Source organism: Schistocerca cancellata, unplaced genomic scaffold (genome assembly GCF_023864275.1).
Source record: "Schistocerca cancellata isolate TAMUIC-IGC-003103 unplaced genomic scaffold, iqSchCanc2.1 HiC_scaffold_1147, whole genome shotgun sequence".
NCBI classification, from domain to species: domain Eukaryota; kingdom Metazoa; phylum Arthropoda; class Insecta; order Orthoptera; family Acrididae; genus Schistocerca; species Schistocerca cancellata.
The window spans coordinates 1,177,160-1,200,982 of NW_026047146.1; the positions used below are offsets into that span (position 1 = coordinate 1,177,160).

General features: G+C 40.8%; 1 protein-coding gene across 5 annotated transcripts in view; it reads right to left on the reverse strand.

Annotated features, from left to right (window-relative positions):
* LOC126159803 (zinc finger protein 729-like) overlaps positions 1-23,823 on the reverse strand; it is a 119,180-nt gene that overhangs the window by 24,369 nt on the left and 70,988 nt on the right. For 3 of the 5 annotated variants that reach the window (XM_049916591.1, XM_049916592.1, XM_049916595.1), the window contains exon 5: positions 9,111-9,148. The exons of the other annotated variants lie outside the window; for them this stretch is intronic. In XM_049916591.1, the coding sequence (XP_049772548.1) occupies positions 9,111-9,148 (38 nt within the window). The remainder of the gene's footprint in view (positions 1-9,110; positions 9,149-23,823) is intronic. 5 annotated transcript variants of the gene reach the window in all.

Consider the following 23,823-nt stretch of genomic DNA (forward strand, 5'->3'; position numbering starts at 1 on the left):
ATTATTATTATTATTATTATTATTACTCAATTATAACTATAATAGTAGTAGATTTCGCGAAAATATACTTACAGCAATTGATAAATAATTTGCTCACTTGTGACAAACATCGAAGGATAAAGATGTCAAATCATGCATCAAAAGTCCCTGTTTTGAGCCAGTTTAAGTATTAACGCTGATGCTGATGAACAGAGAAAATGAGCAAATAAGCCTCTAACTAACACTATGTGCTTTTCTTGCAGGAGAGGTCAAGTCGTTGCAGCAGCAGGCACATGCTTTCAACATAATGCTATTCAGTCAAACCTATTGTTTGAATACCAGTGGGTGTAAGCATGTTAGTCTCAGTGTAATATCGAAGAGGGAGGTCTAATAAATGGCATTACTTGAAAACCATCTATTTAGTGATGACAAAGTAATATTCTCCTTGGATTAATGACATTGAGCATGCAATGTGTCAAAGAAGATTTCAGCCTTGTTCCACAGAAAAGTTTGCTCTCCCCTGATGCTATGAGGTGATCATACCATCTCTGTAGGGGATTAAGTTGGTACAGTTAAAATAGTTAACAGAGGGACCACAGATCTACAGGAACAGATTTTCAACATTTTAATGAAATGCAGTACACTATGAGCTAACGTGTTGGCAAAGAAGGCAGTCACATACCTTCCAATTCTACGGCACATTGTGCAGTAATCTACAGTTGATCACTTGCCAAATTCTCCACCCATTGTAAACTAACATAGCTTGAAAAAAATGGCTCTGAGCACTATGGGACTTATGCCCGGGGCAGGAATCGAACCTGCGACTAAAGCGGGTGCACGGTTCCAGACTGTAGAGCCTAGAACCACTTGGTCACCCCGGGCCGGCACAATAGCTTGACTCCATGGTGCATTCTATGCATTGATGGAAGTGGATAAGTATGATTCATCATTACCAGATGTGGGCACTGAATTACAATCTTATTTAAGTTTTGTTGATATACCCAGCTGTAAAGAAGAGTTTATAAAACAACTCCATTTCAATGTAAACAAAAAGTTACCACCGTAACCAAGTGGATGAAACAGTCTCACCAGAAGGGTCTTTAAATGACTAGTCCTGCAATGATGAAGGTAGAAACCAGGAGAACAAGACAAATGGATCATTACTTCCCGATATTAGAAGTGCTTTGGTTATTGAAGCTTCATGCTGCGGAAAATAATATAGTTTTTACACTGTTGACATTCTGTGGGAGTCCACTAAGAGCATGTATATATTTTCCAAAAATTCTGTTTCACTCAAAATATCAGCTACTGTAGGAGGTTTTGCATGGAGTTATAAGGGAGTAACATACTAGGCAGCCATAAAAAGCAGTGATATTCCACCATCTGACAATGTAAAACCAAACACCACATTCTTATTTGGCAACATCAGTGGAAAATCAGGATATCTGCAGATATTTCTGCTTTGCTCGCCACATGCAAGTCAATGTGTTTTATTTCAGTGAGACATACTTAAGCATACCACAGCCCTTGGTCTGAGATACACCAACCTTCTAACTTTTAAATAGGACAATGTGAATTTAATGCATATTTTCCAAGCACCTACAGGTACTGACATGTCACTCAATGAATTCGTTATATGTGAGGATTGCCAGAGTAACTCTCAGTATAGCTTGCTGGTTACAGATAAAACTAGTAAATTGAATGAGGATCAATAGAAACAAAACTTCAACAAGATTCTTCAGAAAGGCAAAGCACCAAAAAGCACATGTCAGTATATTGCACACTATGCACATGTGTTGCACATTCATTCAGAGGACGCAAAGGACGTGCATTTGACAAAAAAATGGAGGCAATCAACACTAAATTAATGGAACTCAAGGTCTTGTCAAGGGAGGTGCTATGAATGTTGAGGTGTTGAATGCTCAAATACAGTGATGTGAACTGTGTGTCAACGAGAAATTAAACAAATCAATGCAAAACTAATGTATGTGTGGAACAACAATGTGATAGCCAAGGCACTTCACCCCCATCACCACCGATTGTCTCAAAGTATACATAAGTTGTAAACTGTCTCAAAAATGGCTTAGTATACAGCAGCATGTTGTCGAAAAAGTGTAATGCTAAAAACTGAGGTGCGGAGGGCAATTTGACAAAAGTTACATTTGTAAAGGTTAGGTCAACTGCAACGAGACCAGTATCTCCCAGTAACAGGTAAGCCAGTAACTGACAGGCTGAAAGAGACTATGGACAAAAGCAGAAACAGGAGGAGGAGGAGTAATGCTGAGTTAAGACAGAACATATGGGGTCATCAGGGCAAAACCATGTATGTTAGGTAAGCACTCAATATGTTTAACCAAGAAGGCAATAAGAATAGGGAACAAAGAATTTGAAAGATTGCCTAGGCTGTTACATTTAATACTTTTGAAAATGTCAAATGATAAAAATATACCCTGAAACTATAAAAACATGTGGCCCAATATTACACATGACCAACGCATGTAAAACCCAAAAAGGATGAACAGAAGTGTCATAGAGAGACAAATACAGGATTTTAACTGAACCAGCAGTAGCAGCTCCACATAGTCCAGGTAAAATAGTCGTTGTTGAGCCTGAGAGACTGAACAATCTATGTCTAGAGTAGATAAATTATGGTAACTAAATGTAATCATAGATCGATTACGACTCCTTACGGCTCCAGCTGGTGAAGACCAGATCACAGGAACAAAATAATATCGATCTTCCCTGAGCTTAAAAAACTTGCATCGTTGAGTAATTGAGGAGTGAGTTGTTCGTGAGCTTTACAGACATGCATGCAGAATATTTCTGATAATACGAGGAATGGATTATGCATGGCAGGCTGGTCTCAGATACGCAATGCTACTTACAATCAAATAATGGTTTCAAGTACATTCTCATGGTTACAGATACATTCCAATTTCGCTAGGGCCTTACCTTTGGAAGGAAAGACAGGGAAGGAGGTTTGAGAGGTTTCTGAACAATTGTTGCAGACAGGACTAAATCGACTGCCCAACAACTTTGAGACATATGATGGAAGTGAATTTTACGACAGGCAGTTCAAAGCAGAATTGGAATGATGTGGGGTAAATCACTATTCAAACATTCTCCCACTTGGAACCTAGTATTGCCAAATGGTTGAACTGGACAATCAAAAACCGAATGAGAAGCAATTAATCTTCAACATATGCGCAAATGGCTGAACATACAGCCACAAACCATTGACAAGTATAATCGCATTATTCAACACAGTATTAAGAACAAACCTATTCATGTCAGAAATGAATTACAGAAATGCTTTTAACCCAATATGTTCCTCATAGAGCAGGTCATATGATGTCGAGGGAACAGGGCATTGATGAAATGGCTTAGTTTCTCATCTAAGCTCAACAGCTACGTGAATACTTGCAATGTCCTATGTAATACGAAAAGCAAAGCTTAAACCATGCAGTAGTGTGACATGAAAGCTAGGAAATGTAACAACAAAGTTGCAGGAGGTATTCTCGAGAATCTGCCATTCGAAATTTGCATCTCTGGATACAGTTTCTGTGGAGCAGGAACAAAATTGAAATAGCACTTAGCTTATGGTGATAAGGGCTTTAAGGTTGTGAACAACGTATGCAAAGGGGACAACAATGGCTACACTTCAAATAAACACCATTATATTGCAGACCAAATGTTCATTGATAAGGCTGCACAGGATTGTCAAGGGACGGATATTCATGTAGGACAACCCATTTCTGCATACGTGGTTGATAAGGCAATGTATGCCCGAACTTAAATTGGGTACTGGACTAACCTTCAAGAAACACTGAATGCAGCTCACTGCACACAAAATAAGAAGAAAAACCTACGGGATGTTTAAAAATTGTTAACAGCGGCAAAAGGTACCTTGAGGCAGAAAGGAGGAAGGAAACGATGTGTTAAAACGCCCAGGTTCCTACCAATACCAAAGACATCTGGTGAAATAATTCTGTTTATGACACCTCCGTTTGCTGCGCTGCCAGCCATTGGTTTCATTAGCTAGGAGAGCTAACGTTTTTCAAGCAATACAGAACGCCCGAAAAAGCGAAAAGTTATCACAAGCAGCTAAAAGGCATAATATGACCATGGAGGCATCGCTATCGGTAAAGGCCTATATTTACAATACAGGAAATGGATTGGGTTGTACATTAAAAAAATGCCCACGGCAATTGTACTGGAAAGAAGCATTAAAAACATATATATGCTTAAACTCGCCAGAAAACCTAAAATCACGAGATTTTACAGCGTGTTTATGTAGGATACATTGCCTGAGACAATGTGGAAATCCAAGAAACGTGGAACTGTCAATTTAGATGTTTGGGGTATGGAGCTCTTGGTAATTTAAGAATTGTGTTGTCACTTCACCAATAAGAACCAGCTGTTGTACAATGTTCGACTCTACCATGACGTCAGTTCATACCTCTGAGGACATTTCTGCATGATATTTATCCTGAAAATTGTATAAAAACAAGCAGTATGCAAGTCTCCACATCATTTGAATCTGCAATGTAATGACGTTCACTTTAATTCTGAAAGAAATTGAAAGCAAACTACTTTCCTCCAATATATGAGCAGCGGGTAGTGATGGGCAGCATTGACTGGTATGGAAACACACAAAAGCATGGATAACGTCACTGAATTAATATTAAATTGCATCTCGGGCATGTGGAAGTTGCGGAAATACCTCCAGGCTCTTGGGACACTGACAATTCATATGTATTTTTGTTAAAGGATTTGAGGTACATGCAAACGTTAATATGTTTAAACCAGAGATAAAAACAAAACACATTGCGGACTTCAGCCACAAATATTCAATAGGATGGCTACTAGGTTTCTCGTATGGACAAGTGATGGTGCGTAATACTGATAAAATTTGTGAGTTATCAACTAGTGGCCATACTGCCAGTCACTACAATTCGTGTAGAGTGTAATATTGCAACGAATTTTTTACCTCCACGACAGATTAGTCCATACTATTTATGCATTTTTTCCTACAGTGGGTCCTGCTTATAAAAGTGAACAAAATGAAGTCCACAATGAACATGGGCTGCTACATGAAGCCAAGATGGCGAAGAGTTCACAACCATCAAGAATGTGGCAGGTACCGTGAAGTTAAGCTGCCGAAGCAGAAGCCAAAAGTGAACTCCGGATGGTAACAGCAGTATGGCGTGCCCCATACTGGCAGGCAAGGGAGTCATTGAATAAGAGGGAATAGGATGAGTGGCCAGGCGTGAAAGAGAAATGGCATGCCTAACCACTGAGGACATCATGCCAGTATGACTAGTAGTTCAACATGTCCTCCATAGACACTCAATCGGGCTGGTGAAAAAGTCGCCAGAGGCGAAACATATTCCATGATGGTGGAGGGTGTTAAGACAGCATATGATGGACAGAGGTGCAGAGGAATGAACTAAACACTCACAGTCTATTTATGAATGGACATGGAATTTTAAAAAAATGGAGGAGGGTGGTCTGATGTGCTCCCCTGGAAGTACCACTTAAGAGAAGTAGGACACTGAGGGACTGGGTACTATGTACAGCCAGGTAAGAATACACGGGATGACCAAGGAAGTTTCCTATCAGACATGAGCCCCACGAATTTTCTAGTTTCAGCGAATGGAAGAACAAAAGGCGCAAAATGTAAAGAGGGTGTAACAAACTCATTCTGCCTCCAAATATTCAAATAAAAGGTTTTGGCAGTGGAAAAGTGAAGGATGTAGAACTGCAACAGATTGTAAAATCCTTGACGAAAAGGGAGCTGAGATGCTTGGTGGGAGAGTCCACAATATGATTATGGGAACAGCAAAGACAATGATACTCAGTACGAGCATTCAGGCATCACATTTCCTGGATAAATGTGTCTGACAAAACTAAACCATATGAACGTTGATAAAACTTTGTCTTTCAAAACTTCCTCTAGTAAATGGAGCAGATACCTCTGAAGCCCCACACATATAGACTACAGAGGATACCAGCCCTCCAGCAGATGCATCAGGATGATGGTTCAAAATGTGGAGAGCAAATCTCTGCAAGCAAATCACATCGCTGCATGCCTCAGTCCAGCAGGTACCAGGACACTTTAAGTGCATGGTATGGAACTTCCTGCGGCGGCAAGGATAACGTTTGGAAGATACTTTACCTGGTCATCACATCTGTGTACAGGTCGTGAGGGAGGAGTAAAAAGCGTCCAGTCGGCCTTAGAAAGCTGCTAATTGGATTTGTACTCAGGTAGGATAGGAGTCGGCGAATGGATAGCACACAGAAAGTGATCACTTGAGTATGAGATGGAATGAGCCATTCAAGACGATGGGCGAGCTGAACAGCGCAGAACAAGAGATCCAAATGGTAATAAATGTGCATGGAATTGAAAGGAAAGTGTGTGCTACAATGGTAAGAGAGATGATTCAGAAGGTCAGCTAAAAGGGAAGCTCTTCGACAAGTTCTCCAAGAGCCCCAAATGGTGGGCATTACAGTCGCCAAGCAGCAAAAAGGAGTACGGGAGCTGACCAATGAGCTGGAGTAGGTCCAACTTGGTAACAGCAAATAATGGAAGGGTGGTAGATGTTTCAAAGAGAAAAGGTGAAATGAGGAAGGAAAGTGCAGACTGCAACAGTTAGCAGTGGAGTGTTCAATGTGATGGATGACCAGCATGGCTTCCCAATTACATGGAATGGTGTCCTTGGGGGAAAGGTTACAGAGGACCAGAAGGAAACATGAGAGGTCAAAGAGGTTGTGAGGACAATTTTTTTCTTGGAAGCAGAAAAGAACAGGACACTGCAATTCCAAGAGCAGCTGTAATTCCTCGTTTTTGGATCTAATGCCATGAATGTTCCATTGGAGAAGAAATATAATGGGGATTGGGGGGAGGGAAGAAATGAAGATTATTCACCCTGGTTGCTGCTGAGTGTCAGCCTTCAAAAATTCACTGCTACAGGGGGCAGAGGGTGGAGAATCCCATTCCATGAGATCTACAAACATACTGGCTTTCTCCCTGGGTCAGCCAGTGAATTCCATGGCGTAAAATCGGTAGGCAATGGGCATCAGCAAAACAGAGGCCAGCCAGGTGAGGGTATATGTGCCTACAGCACTGAAGGGGATCTCCAAGTCAGGAAAGGAGAAAACCGTTTGTTTTTGTTAGAGTTCTTAAACATTTCTAGTTGGCAGATGAAGAATATGTTTTTAGCTGCAGGAAGTCTTTGCAAGAGCATTGCTTTTATCCTTTCAGCTGACAGTTTGTAGCAGGTGATTTCGCCCCCAGGGGCAAAGATCTGATGGCTTGTTGCGCAGCTGTAGGAGGAGATGGGGATGCTACTGTGACATGGGTGATTTCACTACTGCAATACCGAACTTGAAGTTGCAAGTCTGGCTGGGCATATCCTCCACTATGCATGGCATAGCAAAAACGGTACCATAAATGCCAAATGGTAAAATGCACGGATTTCCACTAGCTAACAACTGCAAGTAACACGGTGGGGTTTGATGTCCTTCACTCAGATTTCCTGGATGGCTCGCTATGTAAGACACATGGGACATTTACGGGATGACAATTGCTATGCAGAGAGGAGGCAAACAGCTGCCCTCATAAGCATCTCTGCCGAGAGTAACACTTTTGGCCATGTTTTGACAGGACACGTGTTTTATTATAATGTTGACACTTGTAGGAACTCATCTGGTTTGGAATGTATGGTTGGATCGTGATGCCTTCATAGCCTGCCTTAATGTTTGAGGCAAACACTACTTGAGCAAATAGTAGAAACTGGGTGCATGTGGGCATTAAGTTTGCATCCATCTTTTTCATTACTCAATGGGCTGCAGCGATGCCATGATTAGAGAGGTACATGTGGATTTCTCCCTTGGTGAGGCCATCGATGGTCCTCAACACGTACAGGGTAACTCTGGAGGAGTGTTGCTATAAGGAGTTGTTGGGCTTGAAAATTGCAAAAAGTCTTCAGGAGCAAAGTTGCATTACATAAATGAGGAAAGAATTTCACAGGGCCTGCAACTGCAACAACATCTTTCAGAATAATGCTTGCATAAACCGTAGCAAAGGACTGATCACCTCTGGTACATGATACCATGAAGAACTGATGTGCAGCTGGTAGGGCCTTCAAATCTTCAGCCTCATTCTGTTTCCATTTTGTAGACGTACACTAATATGGTGATTGAGTCACTGAAAAAAAAACCATAATTGTCAACGTCTCCAATGGCATGCTCCTTCCAACTGGGCCCCCCTCAGAGGGGGATTCACCCACTGTAAATGACTGTTGACAGCTCAGGCCACGCCTCCTGAACTCCTGACAGAGGGACCAATTGGCATTTGGGAAGGTAACAGCTTAAGAAGTCACCCCTCTCTGGGCCAGGCCTGTAACAGAGGGTATGTGCGAATCCTACCGATTGACCTGGAGCTGGGAATTATGCATTACCTTGTGAATTATGCATTACCTTGTGACCTGTAATGTGTCTAATGAATGGGCAAGCCTTCAGGAACACACCGGGATGAACAGGAAACTAAGAGAATGCGGATTCACCAGCTAAGTCTTCACAACCTTACTGAAACTGGCACCAGCTACTTACATTTCTTCTTCATGGTGGCCCATAAACTGTCACCACTAGAAGATTGTGTGTTTCCTGAGCACCACTGTGCAACAGCATTGAGAGAGCTGTTCAACACTATATTCATTAAACTAGAAGGCTGGGAATCGGCTCCAATTTTTCGGTATATAGCCACTCGCCCTTTCTTCTTACTTGTTCTACTGCAATATGATATTAGCTTGTGCCCATAATCATGAATCTGTTGAATTTCAGTGATTTTCATGTGATGTTCTTCATTAAGCACAATACAGCTGCTGACATTCCACCTGAACTTTTATTTTCCTGTACGGATAGTAGACTTTGCTCTATTTCTCTAGGAACAGTCACATAACGGTTGTTGCAGAGAATAGCATTACTGACCAAACTGTCTTGTAATGTTGTTGCTTATCGGTAATACTGAATAAATACAGTAGTGCATTTTATATCTGAAGTACTCTCACAATTAATAAATAACAATTTATATTTCTCAAAAAGTTCTGCAGTGAATTTTGAAAACTTACCTTGCTGTAGCAGATGTGTATCTTGTTGAGGTTTCCACCTGAAATATTTGAAGAAATGGCCAGTGTTTTAGAAAAGATATGACAGTAAATAGATTTCTATTAACGCCCACCAACATGTGATTGGTCCACAAAATGCTGTAAGTGAGGCTTGAAAATATTATTAAAGAGGACACAAACTGTTGCAGTTAATGAAAAAGAATGTTATTAAGAATTCATTGTCCATTTTCTCACTTTGTTTTCAGTACTGTGAATCACTACAGAAGCCAATAATTTGGTTGTAGCAGTACTTCCTACAAGACACTTCACAAAGAAAAGTGACCAAAAGCATCTTTAGCCCGTCATACACTTACACCTTGTGTAAAATTTCATTCACTTTTTTTAATTATTGAAACTGACATTCACTGACAGATAAATCGATCATCATTTGTGACACATTTGTGCCTTTGTGCTCTGGGCAGCCCAGACCAACCTGCAGAAGTGAGGAGTGAGTTCTAAACTGAACCATAAGTTCATACCCAAGACAATATATGGGCTTGGACCATTAAATATACAAACATTAATAAATATTGTCAAACTGAACATACTTTCAGACATTGTAAATGGACAATAAGTTAAAATTGGCATTACAAAATAGCACATTCACAGATGAAGAAATACCACAGCCAGAGAACTGTAGATTCTTCACAGAGAACACTGGGAAGAAATTAGCAAAACTACTCCAGAGCTACACTCTGCATTCATAATGGCAATTATGTTGCAAATGGTACAAAATTTTTCATTACGTCCAGGAAGAGTCTCTCCTGCAACAATTCAATATTTAGATGAGAGGTACACAATAATTAATGCACACACAGCAATAAATCACGATAACAAGAACAATGCAGAAGCTAAAACAGTCCTGCGAACAATGATGAGAAGCATCTGAAAAAGTTCCAGAGGAAAACATATAAATTTTATTTAACTTCTATCTTCAGACTGGTACAGAATGGAGATGAGAACATAATCTGCCTACACTGAGCCTACTAAATATATTTATTCACAACTAGAATTTTGCCTGTTATGCCATTCTCAAGTGGCAGCTTACTATCAACTAAGTAAAAGTTATTATATGTCATCCCTACTGCTTGGGGGAGTGGATATTAAGACGTGCAGTATGACATGACTTTGACAGAAATTAGTACATGAAGGACTAACATTGTCTGGGCATACAGGTTACGAAGAATCTCGTCTTGTAATGACTATGGAATTTGTAAACATGGTTAACACAAGGAAGGTATTACTTCATAAGGAATTATAAAGGATTCAGACATCACACTGACCTACCACTTCAGAATTATGCAGCTGCCAAATTAATTTTGAATAAATACATTCCATAACAATCCAGGGAGAAAATGTTTTCATTTATAAATGTCTGCCTGACTGTGGATGTAAGAAAACGGGACAAATTGTAAGAAAAAGACATTTAGCTAAATTGTTGGCAGGTAACCCCCCCCCCTCCCCCACCACCACATACCTCACCAAGCATATGAGGTCAACAATAATATGATTTGAGAGTATCAGATAGCTTATGTGCCAATAACAAAGCACAATTCCAAAAAGGCGATGAATTCCAGAGTCAGACATAGATAACTGTTGAAATTGACCATTACTACTTAATAATAAAAGTAAGATTCCTGGCCTAGAATAAGTGATAACCATGTTCACAGAAGATTCAATGAAATTCCATGAAAAGGTTAAGGAGAAAACAGTAGCAGAAATTCTAAAATACTAGATATATAATGGATGGCTTAGGACAGGATGGTGCTGTAAATGGCAAATTGATAAAGGACTAAAGGAGCAAAATACTATTGGAATACCTCTGTAAAATTTTGGAAGGATTATGACTATAAAGCAAGACTGCTTTTATTAAAAATTCTTAAAGAATCTGAAATACAGAAGACAACACCAGTCCTCTTAAAAGAACTTGAGCCTCATTATAGATAAGAACAGACTTTAGCCAAGGCAATGGACTAACTCCATTCTTCTTTCAGACCATACTAGAAAAGTGAACATTGAACAGATGGAGCAGTTGTCCGAATCTAATAACAGACGTTGAATACTACTTGGTTAAAAAATGGATAATGTCAAAATTGTCTGTTCAACTTTCGTAGCTAATTTAGCAATACTGATGGTGTAGAGAAAGCACAAAACAGAGAGAAAGAAAAACAGTGTGAAAAGCATGACTACTCGTCTCCTCTGATAAGAAGCAGTAGTGGTTAACAATAGTACTGCAACATCCCAATCAAATACGAAGCATCGGAGTATCAGGGGAAGACAAATTTAAGGATCTATGATAAGTCATGTAGCCAAATGGTGGGGAAAATGGAGCCACAAGGGGAAGACTATGAAAGATGGACTTTGCATTTCTGTTAACAGATGATGTTTACAGTAAAAATTCGTTCTCCAAAATTGCAGAACATCCAACTTGAAAGGCAGTCATTTGGCCAGAGTACACATCTGCATCACAGACACTAATTTTAGAATCAACAATAGAGTGTGAAAATTACAAAAAAAAGAAAAGATATTAGGCAACAGAACACCTGTACACACATTGAAATTCAGAAACAATACTGAAGTATAGATAAATATTTAAGAAAATAACCGCAGACAAAATTTGGCAAAGAAGGCTAATGACTCAGCATACTGAAACCAAAAACTGTGCAGTAGAACTAAAAACTTAAAAAAGAGAACTCATTGGCTTACACAACCGCACAAAGACCTCCAAGGAACTTGCATAAATAAGCAAGAAATAGAAAACCACACCAAATACAGAAACAGTATTGAGTTGATAAATTCTCCACAGCAAAATACACTCCTGGAAATGGAAAAAAGAACACATTGACATTGGTGTGTCAGACCCACCATACTTGCTCCGGACACTGCGAGAGGGCTGTACAAGCAATGATCACACGCACGGCACAGCGGACACACCAGGAACCGCGGTGTTGGCCGTCGAATGGCGCTAGCTGCGCAGCATTTGTGCACCGCCGCCGTCAGTGTCAGCCAGTTTGCCGTGGCATACGGAGCTCCATCGCAGTCTTTAACACTGGTAGCATGCCGCGACAGCGTGGACGTGAACCGTATGTGCAGTTGACGGACTTTGAGCGAGGGCGTATAGTGGGCATGCGGGAGGCCGGGTGGACGTACCGCCTAATTGCTCAACACGTGGGGCGTGAGGTCTCCACAGTACATCGATGTTGTCGCCAGTGGTCGGCGGAAGGTGCACGTGCCCGTCGACCTGAGACCGGACCGCAGCGACGCACGGATGCACGCCAAGACCGTAGGATCCTACGCAGTGCCGTAGGAGACCGCACCGCCACTTCCCAGCAAATTAGGGACACTGTTGCTCCTGGGGTATCGGCGAGGACCATTCGCAACCGTCTCCATGAAGCTGGGCTACGGTCCCGCACACCGTTAGGCCGTCTTCCGCTCACGCCCCAACATCGTGCAGCCCGCCTCCAGTGGTGTCGCGACAGGCGTGAATGGAGGGACGAATGGAGACGTGTCGTCTTCAGCGATGAGAGTCGCTTCTGCCTTGGTGCCAATGATGGTCGTATGCGTGTTTGGCGCCGTGCAGGTGAGCGCCACAATCAGGACTGCATACGACCGAGGCACACAGGGCCAACACCCGGCATCATGGTGTGGGGAGCGATCTCCTACACTGGCCGTACACCACTGGTGATCGTCGAGGGGACACTGAATAGTGCACGGTACATCCAAACCGTTATCGAACCCATCGTTCTACCATTCCTAGACCGGCAAGGGAACTTGCTGTTCCAACAGGACAATGCACGTCCGCATGTATCCCGTGCCACCCAACGTGCTCTAGAAGGTGTAAGTCAACTACCCTGGCCAGCAAGATCTCCGGATCTGTCCCCCATTGAGCATGTTTGGGACTGGATGAAGCGTCGTCTCACGCGGTCTGCACGTCCAGCACGAACGCTGGTCCAACTGAGGCGCCAGGTGGAAATGGCATGGCAAGCCGTTCCACAGGACTACATCCAGCATCTCTACGATCGTCTCCATGGGAGAATAGCAGCCTACATTGCTGCGAAAGGTGGATATACACTGTACTAGTGCCGACATTGTACATGCTCTGTTGCCTGTGTCTATGTGCCTGTGGTTCTGTCAGTGAGATCATGTGATGTATCTGACCCCAGGAATGTGTCAATAAAGTTTCCCCTTCCTGGGACAATGAATTCACGGTGTTCTTATTTCAATTTCCAGGAGTGTAGTTCCAAAAAGACAAGGTAGAAATTGGACGTCAGGTGAGTGGAAAGAAAAAAGTGTACAGATGAAGGAGTAGCATAAAGAAATGTAAAACCTTAGCTGCCCTGAAACTGGGCAGGAGAAAAATAAAATTGTTCTACATTTGTAGTATCTCCTCAGAAAGGCACAGTGACTGTACATGTACTGCAAACAAATTACATCAAGGAGGTCAAAGAGTCTCTGCAAGTATGCAGATAACAGTATTTGGAATGTTTTGTTAAGCTACAGCAATGTTCAGAAGTATTTTGCAGTTGCGTTGTTATGGTGTCAGTATTGCTTGCATGCAGTCACAAAACAGGAAAGCATGTAAGTGTAACACCAAGAGCTTCATGCTGCTGTTGTTACATATCTAGTGAATGAGCACGATCATACAACAACAATGTAAGTATATATTCCTTTAGCTTAAAAGTATGTAACTTGCCTTGATGGTATGGTATTCATTAAACAGTATGACTCAGGTAATCATTCAGTGATTATTTACTTGTAGAGAACCAGAAGTATAGCAAAACAGAACACTTGCTTGATGTGAGACAAGCTGTTTTGCATGTCTTCTAGATTGGGAGGTAGTAGTCTAGCAGTAGGGCATATCACAACCACTAACGAGTGTGCACAGTCAATGACAAGAACAGGAAACAACAGTAACCAATAAGCCAAGGTCAGGTCATCCTTGAAGAAGAGCGAGGAGAAAGGACAGAATGATTTGCAAGCAATCAGCTGCTGCTCAAAGAGAAACATCTCATCACATCAGGGATGATCTGAAGCAACACAATGGAATAAGTCGACACACGTCTACTGTAAAAAGTCAGTTAGTAACAGGTGATTTACATAATGAATGACATAAACCCACTCATATATTCAAAAAATAGGGACAGCATAGAGTTTCCAAGGAAACCCCAAACTTGGAATGCCAAAGATAAGCGTAAGGTTTTATGGAGTAACAAAAATTAATTTGACGTATTTATTCTCTGATGGTGTGGATTATACAGGGTGAGTCACTAACTATTGCCACTAAGAATAACTCTGAAAGTATTGTAGAGTTGAGAAGTTTGTGAGACAAAAGTTGCACGATACAACAGGGGCCCTAATATGACATTGGTTTTTTTGTTGCTTCAGAGATATAAAGGAAAACTTTGCTTTTTTAAATGGGATGCTGTAATTTGTTACATATTTTCTGATAGTGGCTACTGAGTCGAATCCAATGATGTGTAACAGTAAGGTCTTTGAAGGCAACAAAGGTCGTAAAGGTGGCATGAACATCCATTTCCAGAAGGTGTTCGAAGTGATGATCTTTGGTATGAATGTAGTGCTGCAATCTTCTTATCTACATCTACATTTATACACCGCAAGCCACCCAACGGTGTGTGGCGGAGGGCACTTTACGTGCCACTGTCATTACCTCCCTTTCCTTTTCCAGTTGCGTATGGTTCGCAGGAAGAACGACTGCCGCAAAGCCTCCATGCGCACTCGAATCTCTCTAATTTTACATTCGTGATCTCCTCGGGAGGTATAAGTAGGGGGAAGCAATATATTCGATACCTCATCCAGAAACGCACTCTCTCGAAACCTGGACAGCAAGCTACACCGCAATGCAGAGCACCTCTCTTGCAGTCTGCCACTTGAGTTTGCTAAACATCTCCGTAACGTTATCATGCTTACCAAATAATCCTGTGACGAAACGTGCTGCTCTTCTTTGGATCTTCTCTATCTCCTCTGTCGACCCGACCTGGTATGGAACCCACACTGATGAGCAATACTCAAGTATAGGTCAAACGAGTGTTTTGTAAGCCACCTCCTTTGTTGATGGACTACATTTTCTAAGGACTCTCCCACTGAATCTCAACCTGGTACCCGCCTTACCAACAATTAATTGTATATGATCGTTCCACTTCAAATCGTTCTGTACGCATACTCCTAGATATTTCACAGAAGTAACTGCTACAAGTGTTTGTTCTGCTATCATATAATCATACAATAAAGGATCCTTCTTTCTATGTATTCGCAATGCATTACATTTTTACATTTTAAGGGTCAGTTCCCACTCACTGCACCAAGTGCCTATCCACTGTAGATCTTCCTACATTTCACTGCTATTTTCTAATGCTGCAACTTCTCTGTATACTACAGCATCATCCGCAAAAAGCAGCATGGAACTTCCGACACTATCTACTAGGTCTTATCATGGAGTGAGTGGTATTCCTTATCACATTGGCACTTATCGAAGCACATGCTCTGACAATTCTCTCTCGCATTGTTTCAGGTGTAGTTGGAATATCTTTATAAACTATGTCTTTTATGAATACCCGGGTATCAGTGTTGGGGCCACTCCTGTTCCTTATTTATATAAATGATATGCCTTCTAGTTATATGGGTAACTGTAAAATATTTCTGTTTGCTGATGACACTAGCTTGGTAGTAAAGGATGTTGTATGAAACATTGGCTTGGTTTCAAATAGTGCAGTACATGACCTCAGTTCATGGCTTGTAGAAAATAAACTAATGCTAAATCACAGTAAGACTCAGTTTTTACAGTTTCTAACACACAATTCAACATAACCTGACCTTTAATTTCACAGGAAGGGCATACGATTAGTGAAACTGAACAGTTCAAATTTCTAGGTGTTCAGATAGATAGTAAACTGTTGTGGAAAGCCCAAGTTCATGATCTTGTTCGAAGAGTTAATACTGCCATTTTTACTATTCTAACGGTATCAGAAGTGAGTAATCGATCGACACGAAAATTAATGTACTTTGCTTATTTTCGTTCGCTTATGTTGTACGGTATTATATTCTGGGGTAACTTCCCTTTCTAAAAAGATATTTTTGGCTCATAAACGGGCGGTTCGGGCAATAAGTGGTGTGAGTTCACGAACATCTTGTCAACCCCTGTTCACAAGTCTGGGTATTTTGACATTGGCCTGTCAATATGTATATTCCTTATTGTCGATTCTTGTTACCAATATTAGTTTATTTCCAAGAATAAGCAGCTTTCACTCGGTTAATACTCGGCAGAAATCAAACCTGCATTCGGATCGGACTTCCTTAACTCTTGTGCAAAATGGTGTGCAGTATACTGCTGCATCTGTTTTCAATAAACTACCACTCGAATTCAAAAATCTTAGCAGTAATCCACGCACTTTCAAATAGAAACTGAAGAGTTTCCTCATCTGTCACTCTTTCTATTCTGTTGAGGAGTTCCTTGAAAACTTAAGCTGATTCTTATAGTATTGTTGATAGCGTTTACTTACACTTATGGACTGACTTTTCACGTTCATGAACATTTATTTTTATCTGTTATTACTTTTATGTTGTAATTTCATGTACTGACATGTTCCGTGACCTTGGAGATTTGTTCCTCAATTTGGTCCTACGGAACTTGACGTGTAAATAAAATAAAAAAATAGAATAAATAATCCACAGGGATCAAGTTTGGCAAACTAGCCAGCCATGACACATCACGTCCGTGTCCAATCCAATGATTTGGTCTCTGCAACTCATTTCTAGCCATCAGCGAAAAATCTGCTGGACACCCATCGTGCTGATACCATATTATGCTTCCAATAACAGACCTACTGTTCCTTGCAGGAATGTGGTGTACTTCCTACTATTAAGATATTAAGACTGCCTTCAATGAAATAGGGGCCTATAATTCTGTCCTCCAGAATCCCGCATTATACCACCACTGACCTTGTGTGCACCTTGGAGCAACCAACATGGATTTTCAGTTGCGCAATAAGGAATGTTATGCAAATTAACATTTCCATGGTTCAAGACTGTAGCCTTGTCAGTAAATTAAATTAAATTAATTCCCACTGAATCTGATGTTGAGCCCATCAGCAGAATTTAATGAGATGCATAAAATCCATACCAGTTAATTCTTGGTGGAGACTGATATGGTAAGGGTGATATTTATGGTGAGGCAGAACATGAGCAATACTACTCTGGCTCATGCCAGATTTCCTTGCGATCTGACGCAAACTAACACAAGGATCTTGAACCACAGTGCAACGGTACCAGCTCTCACTGAATTTTGTTGGCATTCTCTGTAAATGACAAGAATATCGACTTGTTCTTCAAAGGAATACCTCATTCACATTCGTTTGATTCAACGATACTAGTCTTACTGTTCCTGTAAGTGTTTTACTGCCAAATCGTTGAATGGTGTTTACTTGTCAATGGCACGTTAGATGAATATGTCCTCTGTAGTGAATATTTACTATTTGCACAAGATATGAGAGCATGTGCTTCAATAAGTGCTGATGTGATGAGGAATACCACTCAATCCATGATAAGAAGTTTGCAGCACTGCATTGATACCAATGGTCATCACTTCGAACATCTACTGTAAATGGACATTCATGACACCTTTTTGACCTTGGTTGACCTTCAAAGACAATGCTGCAGATCACTGATTTGTCTCGATAGCTGCTATTAGAAAGTAAGTACCAAACTATACCATACCATTAGAAAACAAAGTTGACCATATATCTGATGCTATCCTACTAGCAACAAAACACCAATGCCATATTATGGCTCCGTTGTCCCATGCAACATTTGTCCCACAAACTTTTCAGTTAATCTCATACTGTCGGAGTTATTCTAGGTGGCAATAGTTATTCAACTGTATACACAATAAAAAGGTAAAGGGACGAAACAAGGGTCGGGAATAGATCACTAAGCATGGTGGTGGAGAGGTTATGGTGTGGGGATGTTTCCTGTACAGTCACATTTTAGAAAAGAATATGATTTCATGTAGGAGGCAGCATATGTCATATAACTGGATATTTCAGCAGGTCAACAATTCGAAACACACCTCTGTCTATTTTCTAAAAAATTCTTTTCTGACCAAAAGCGGAAAATTTTGAGTGCCTAAGCCAGAGCCTGGATCTAAATCCAACTGAACACCTCTGATATGCACTGAATTGATGTGTTCATGGTAGAAGCTACTAAAACAAGGATCAATTTGTTGGTATCTTATTGGACCTGTGGTATGAACTCCCAATTGACCTGTTACAAAAGCTTATGGATTCAATGCCAAATTGATGTGCAGCTGTGATCAAAGCCCATGTGTATGCAATAAATGCTCACTTGTTCTTCAGATCCCAAAATAGCTTTATTTTTATACACTTAGACCTACAAATTGCCTTTGATTCAAAAGAATTACTTCTCTCTTGATATAACATAACATTGTTTAAACTATATGCAGACTTGTACTAAATAGATTACAATTTCATATTTTTCAATTACCCAACGCAGTTTTTTCTATTACATCGTTATGTTTATGTAGTTGTAACTAATGCTTTCTGTAAAACATTTTTGAGTGTTACTATAATAGGATTGCATTAAGAATCATGGTGAAATGAAAGCAGCAGATAGTAAACAACAAAGGCAGAGTACAAATACTGTTTTGTTCTGCAGATCACTGTAGACAATCTGATGACCATTTGGACAGCAGCAATAATATTTAAGTACATTGTTTTATGTGATCTCATCAGATCAAATCAAAATGCATTCAAAGAAATAGCTACCATATTTTACAGACTGTAAGGTGCACCTTAATTTTCAAGCAATTTTTAAGAAAATTACATTTTTTTCCATTTTTTTATTAGAGTGCCAAGTCAGCTTAAAAATTTCTTAGTTTATAAAACCAAAATGACCTTTAAAATCACTGAAATTCATTATCTGAACTTTCATCTTTCCTCAGCATCACTGTCCTCTTTATATATAGGATGGTTTTCACTAATATTAAGAGCATTATTTATGCCGACCTTGAAAGATTTAACAATGATATTTTCTCTCGCCTTAGATCACAACTGCTGTAGAATTTCTCATTAATTATTTTTTTATAAACACTGATTACAATAACGCTAAATTGTACTGGTGGTAAGCCAAACCTGCCACAAACAAAAAAAGAAACACCAAGCTGTACACTGAATACATAGTTTTTCTAGAACTCAATTGGATTCCAGGTATCTACAAGTTCACTAAAACCATCATCATTATCATCATCATCATTTAAGACTGATTATGCCTTTCAGCGTTCAGTCTGGAGCATAGGCCCCCTTATACAGTTCCTCCATGATCCCCTATTCAGTGCTAACATTGGTGCCTCTTCTGATGTTAAACCTATTACTTCAAAATCATTCTTAACCGAATCCAGGTACCTTCTGCTTGGTCTGCCCCGACTCCTCCTACCCTCTACTGCTGAATCCATGAGTCTCTTGGGTAACCTTGCTTCTCCCATGCATGTGACATGACCCCACCATCTAAGCCTGTTCGCCCTGACTGCTACAACTATAGAGTTCATTCCCAGTTTTTCTTTGATTTCCTCATTGTGGACACCCTCCTGCCATTGTTCCCATCTACTAGTACCTGCAATCATCCTAGCTACTTTCATATCCGTAACCTCAACCTTGTTGATAAGGTAACCTGAATCCACCCAGCTTTCGCTCCCATACAACAAAGTTGGTCGAAAGATTGAACGGTGCACAGATAACTTAGTCTTGGTACTGACTTCCTTCTTGCAGAAGAGAGTAGATCGTAGCTGAGCGCTCACTGCATTAGCTTTGCTACACCTCGCTTCCAGTTCTTTCACTAAGTTGCCATCCTGTGAGAATATGCATCCTAAGTACTTGAAACCGTCCACCTGTTCTAACTTTGTTCCTCCTATTTGGCACTCAATCCGTTTATATTTCTTTCCCACTGACATTACTTTCGTTTTGGAGATGCTAATCTTCATACCATAGTCCTTACATTTCTGATCTAGCTCTGAAATATTACTTTGCAAACTTTCAATCGAATCTGCCATCACAACTAAGTCATCCGCATTTGCAAGACTGCTTATTTTGTGTTCACATATCTTAATCTCACCCAGCCAGTCTATTGTTTTCAACATATGATCCATAAATAATATGAACAACAGTGGAGACAGGTTGCAGCCTTGTCTTACCCCTGAAACTACTCTGAACCATGAACTCAATTTACCGTCAACTCTAACTGCTGCCTGACTATCCATGTAAAGACCTTTAATTGCTTGCAAAAGTTTGCCTCCAATTCCATAATCTTGTAGAATAGACAATAACTTCTTCCTAGGAACCCGGTCATATGCCTTTTCTAGATCTATAAAGCATAGATACAATTCCCTGTTGCACTCATAACACTTCTCCATTATTTACCGTAAGCTAAAGATCTGGTCCTGACAACCTCTAAGAGACCTAAACCCACACTGATTTTCATCCAATTCTTCCTCAACTAATACCCGCACTTTCCTTTCAACAATACCTGAGAAGATTTTACCCACAACGCTGATTAAAGAGATACCTCTGTAGTTGTTACAATCTTTTCTGTTTCCATGTTTAAAGATTGGTGTGATTACTGCTTTTGTCCAGTCTGATGGAACCTGTCCCAACTCCCACGCCATTTCAATTATCCTGTGTAGCCATTTAAGACTTGACATTCCACTGTATTTGATGAGTTCTGACTTAATTTCATCCACCCCAGCCGCTTTATTGCACTGCGATCTATTGACCATTTTTTCCACTTCCTCAAATGTGATCCTATTTCCATCATCATTCCTATCCCATTCTACCTCGAAATCTGAAACATTACTGATCGCATTTTCACCTACATTGAACAACTCTTCAAAATATTCCCTCCATCTGCCCAAGGCATCCACAGGATTCACCAGCAGTTTTCCTGACCTGTCCAAAATACTTGTCATTTCCTTCTTACCTCCCTTTCGAAGACTGCTAATTACACTCCAGAATGGTTTTCCAGCAGCTTGACCCATAGTCTCCAACCTGTTTCCAAAGTCTTCCCACGATTTCTTCTTGGATGCTGCAATTATCTGTTTGGCTTTGTTTCTTTCTTCAACATAACTTTCTCTGTCTACCTGGGTTCTGGTATGTAGCCATTTTTGATACGCCTTCTTTTTCCTTTTACAGGCTGCCTTGACTGTATCATTCCACCAAGCTGTTTGCTTCATCCTATTTTTACATACTACTGTTCCAAGACATTCTTTAGCCACTTCTAGTACTGTGTCCCTGTACCTTGTCCATTCCTTTTCCAATAACTGTAATTGACTACATTCAACTAACTGGTACCTTTCTGAGATCGCTGTTATGTACTTGTGCCTGATTTCCTTATCCTGAAGTTTCTCCACTCTTATCCTCATACATATGGACCTGACCTCCTGCAGTTTTGGCCTCACAATCCCAATTTCACTGCAGATTAAATAATGATGAGTGTCATCAAAGAATCCCCTGAATACACGTGTGTCCCTCACAGCCTTCCTGAATTCCTGATCTGTTATTATATAGGTCAATGACAGATCTGGTTCCCCTGCCTTCCCAAGTATACCGGTGAATGTTCATATGTTTAAAAAAGGAGTTTGTGATTACTAAGCCCATACTGGCACAGAAATCCAAGAGTTGTTTCCTGTTCCTGTTGGCCTCCATATCCTCTCCAAATTTACCCATAACCTTTTCATACCCTTATATTCCTTGTATTTACTTATTTTAACAGTTGCGTATGATGGCAGTTTATCATGCTTTCCGGATGTATAATGTAATATTTTTCTTAGAATGTTTCAAAAGGTTCTAAAGGGACCAGCATGGGGAGGTGCTTATCTCAAGCCAGGCTTCACAAAATCCTCACTAGAGTGGCAATTAATCTAGAAGGTATATCGAGGAAGGGGGATGGGGAATATACAAACACAACACATGAGACACTCAATATGCTCTGGCAAATAACAGACCAGAACGCAAAACCTGAAAGACAATGGTCCTCAGCCACCCAAAGAGAGGACTGGGACTGGCCAAGGCATGTGTCAATTTCAGTAAAATCCAATGGGCAGTGGGAACATTTTGACTGGTCAAGTCACCTGGCCCAGATGGAATCTTTTCAGCTCACCTGAAACAAGCAGGAGAGAACCCTGTAAGAGCCCTGTGCAGGTTATCCAGGGTTAACCCAGCAGCGGGAGTCATTCCCAATGTCTGGAGGGCAGTGAAGGTTGTCTTTATTCCAAAGCCAAGGAGAATTGATCATACCAAGACCAAGGATATGAGACCAATTAGTCTGGTTGATGTACATGTTGGGGAGAGCAAGCTAACTGGGGCTCCTCTACATTCAAACCAACACACATATCAACCATATAAATCATGTGAGATGGCTCTCTGTCAACTTGTTGGAGGGTGGAGAAAGCACTTCACTTTCAAGAAATAGCCCTCTGCATCCTCCTGGCTTATTGAGGGGGCCTTTAGTAAGACAGTCTTCGATTCCATGGTTAGGGCAGCAGAGGTGCATGACCTACTGACCACTATATGTAGGTGGCCTAGGGCCATACTTAGTGGAAGGAGAGTAGAGGTCACCATGATAAATGAAAAGATGGTAATTAACACCACTAGAGGTTGTCCACAAGGAGGAGTTTTGTCCACTTTATTGTGGAATCTAGTGGTGAGCAAACTCATTGAGGAACTAAATTCCAGACAATGCTTCAGCCAAGGATACATAGATGACCTTGTTATATAAATAAATGGCAAATTTACTGACACAGTTAGGAACATGGCACAAGATGTGCTGGACATTGTGCCAGACTAGTGCATTAAAAAGGATCTAAGGGTTAATCCTAAGAAGACAGTTGTGGTACCATTCACGAAGAAGCATATCCAACACTCAAGCTGGAATCTGAAGCTTTTCGATGAAACTTTACCTGTGAAGGGGATAGTGAAAGATCTAGGGGTAACCTTAGATGAGAAACTAACATGGACACCTCACATCTGCTCGAAGGTGAAAGGTACTCTAGTGATTACCAAAAGGGCTTGTGGCAAAAACTGTGGCCTAAGACACTGAGGTATGCACTGGATATAAGCCACGGTGGTTATACTTAGGATCTCCTATGGGGCTGTAATATTGGGGAAGAAGGTAGAACAGCAGGTTGCAGCTAAGGAGCTTGCTAAGTTGCAGAGACTGGCCTGCTCTGCCATAACAAGCAGAATTAGTAGCACACCAACTGCTGGGATGGACACCATGCTGGAGATGCCTCCACTACACCTTTGGGTTACAATGAAGGCAGCAGCTGGTGCATGCAGATCTCATTGGGATATCCAGACCCACACACTAAAATAGTGAGTGAGGCAAATATAGGAATGGCTGGGGAAATGCCGGCCAACTATATAACAACTCCCAAATCCTTCAAAAGCCTTACAATATAATAATTGGAAGCAGGGAGCAGTGGGAAGAAAACAGTTTGACACAATACAGGTGACACTGTGTGATTCACTGACGGGTCGAAATCAGACCAAGGTGCTGGGACCGGAGTGTATGAGGTTCAGCCATGAAAACTGGTCTCAGTATTCCAAGCTAAAATTACTACAATCAGGGTGTGTGTGGAGGAGAATATACATAGGTG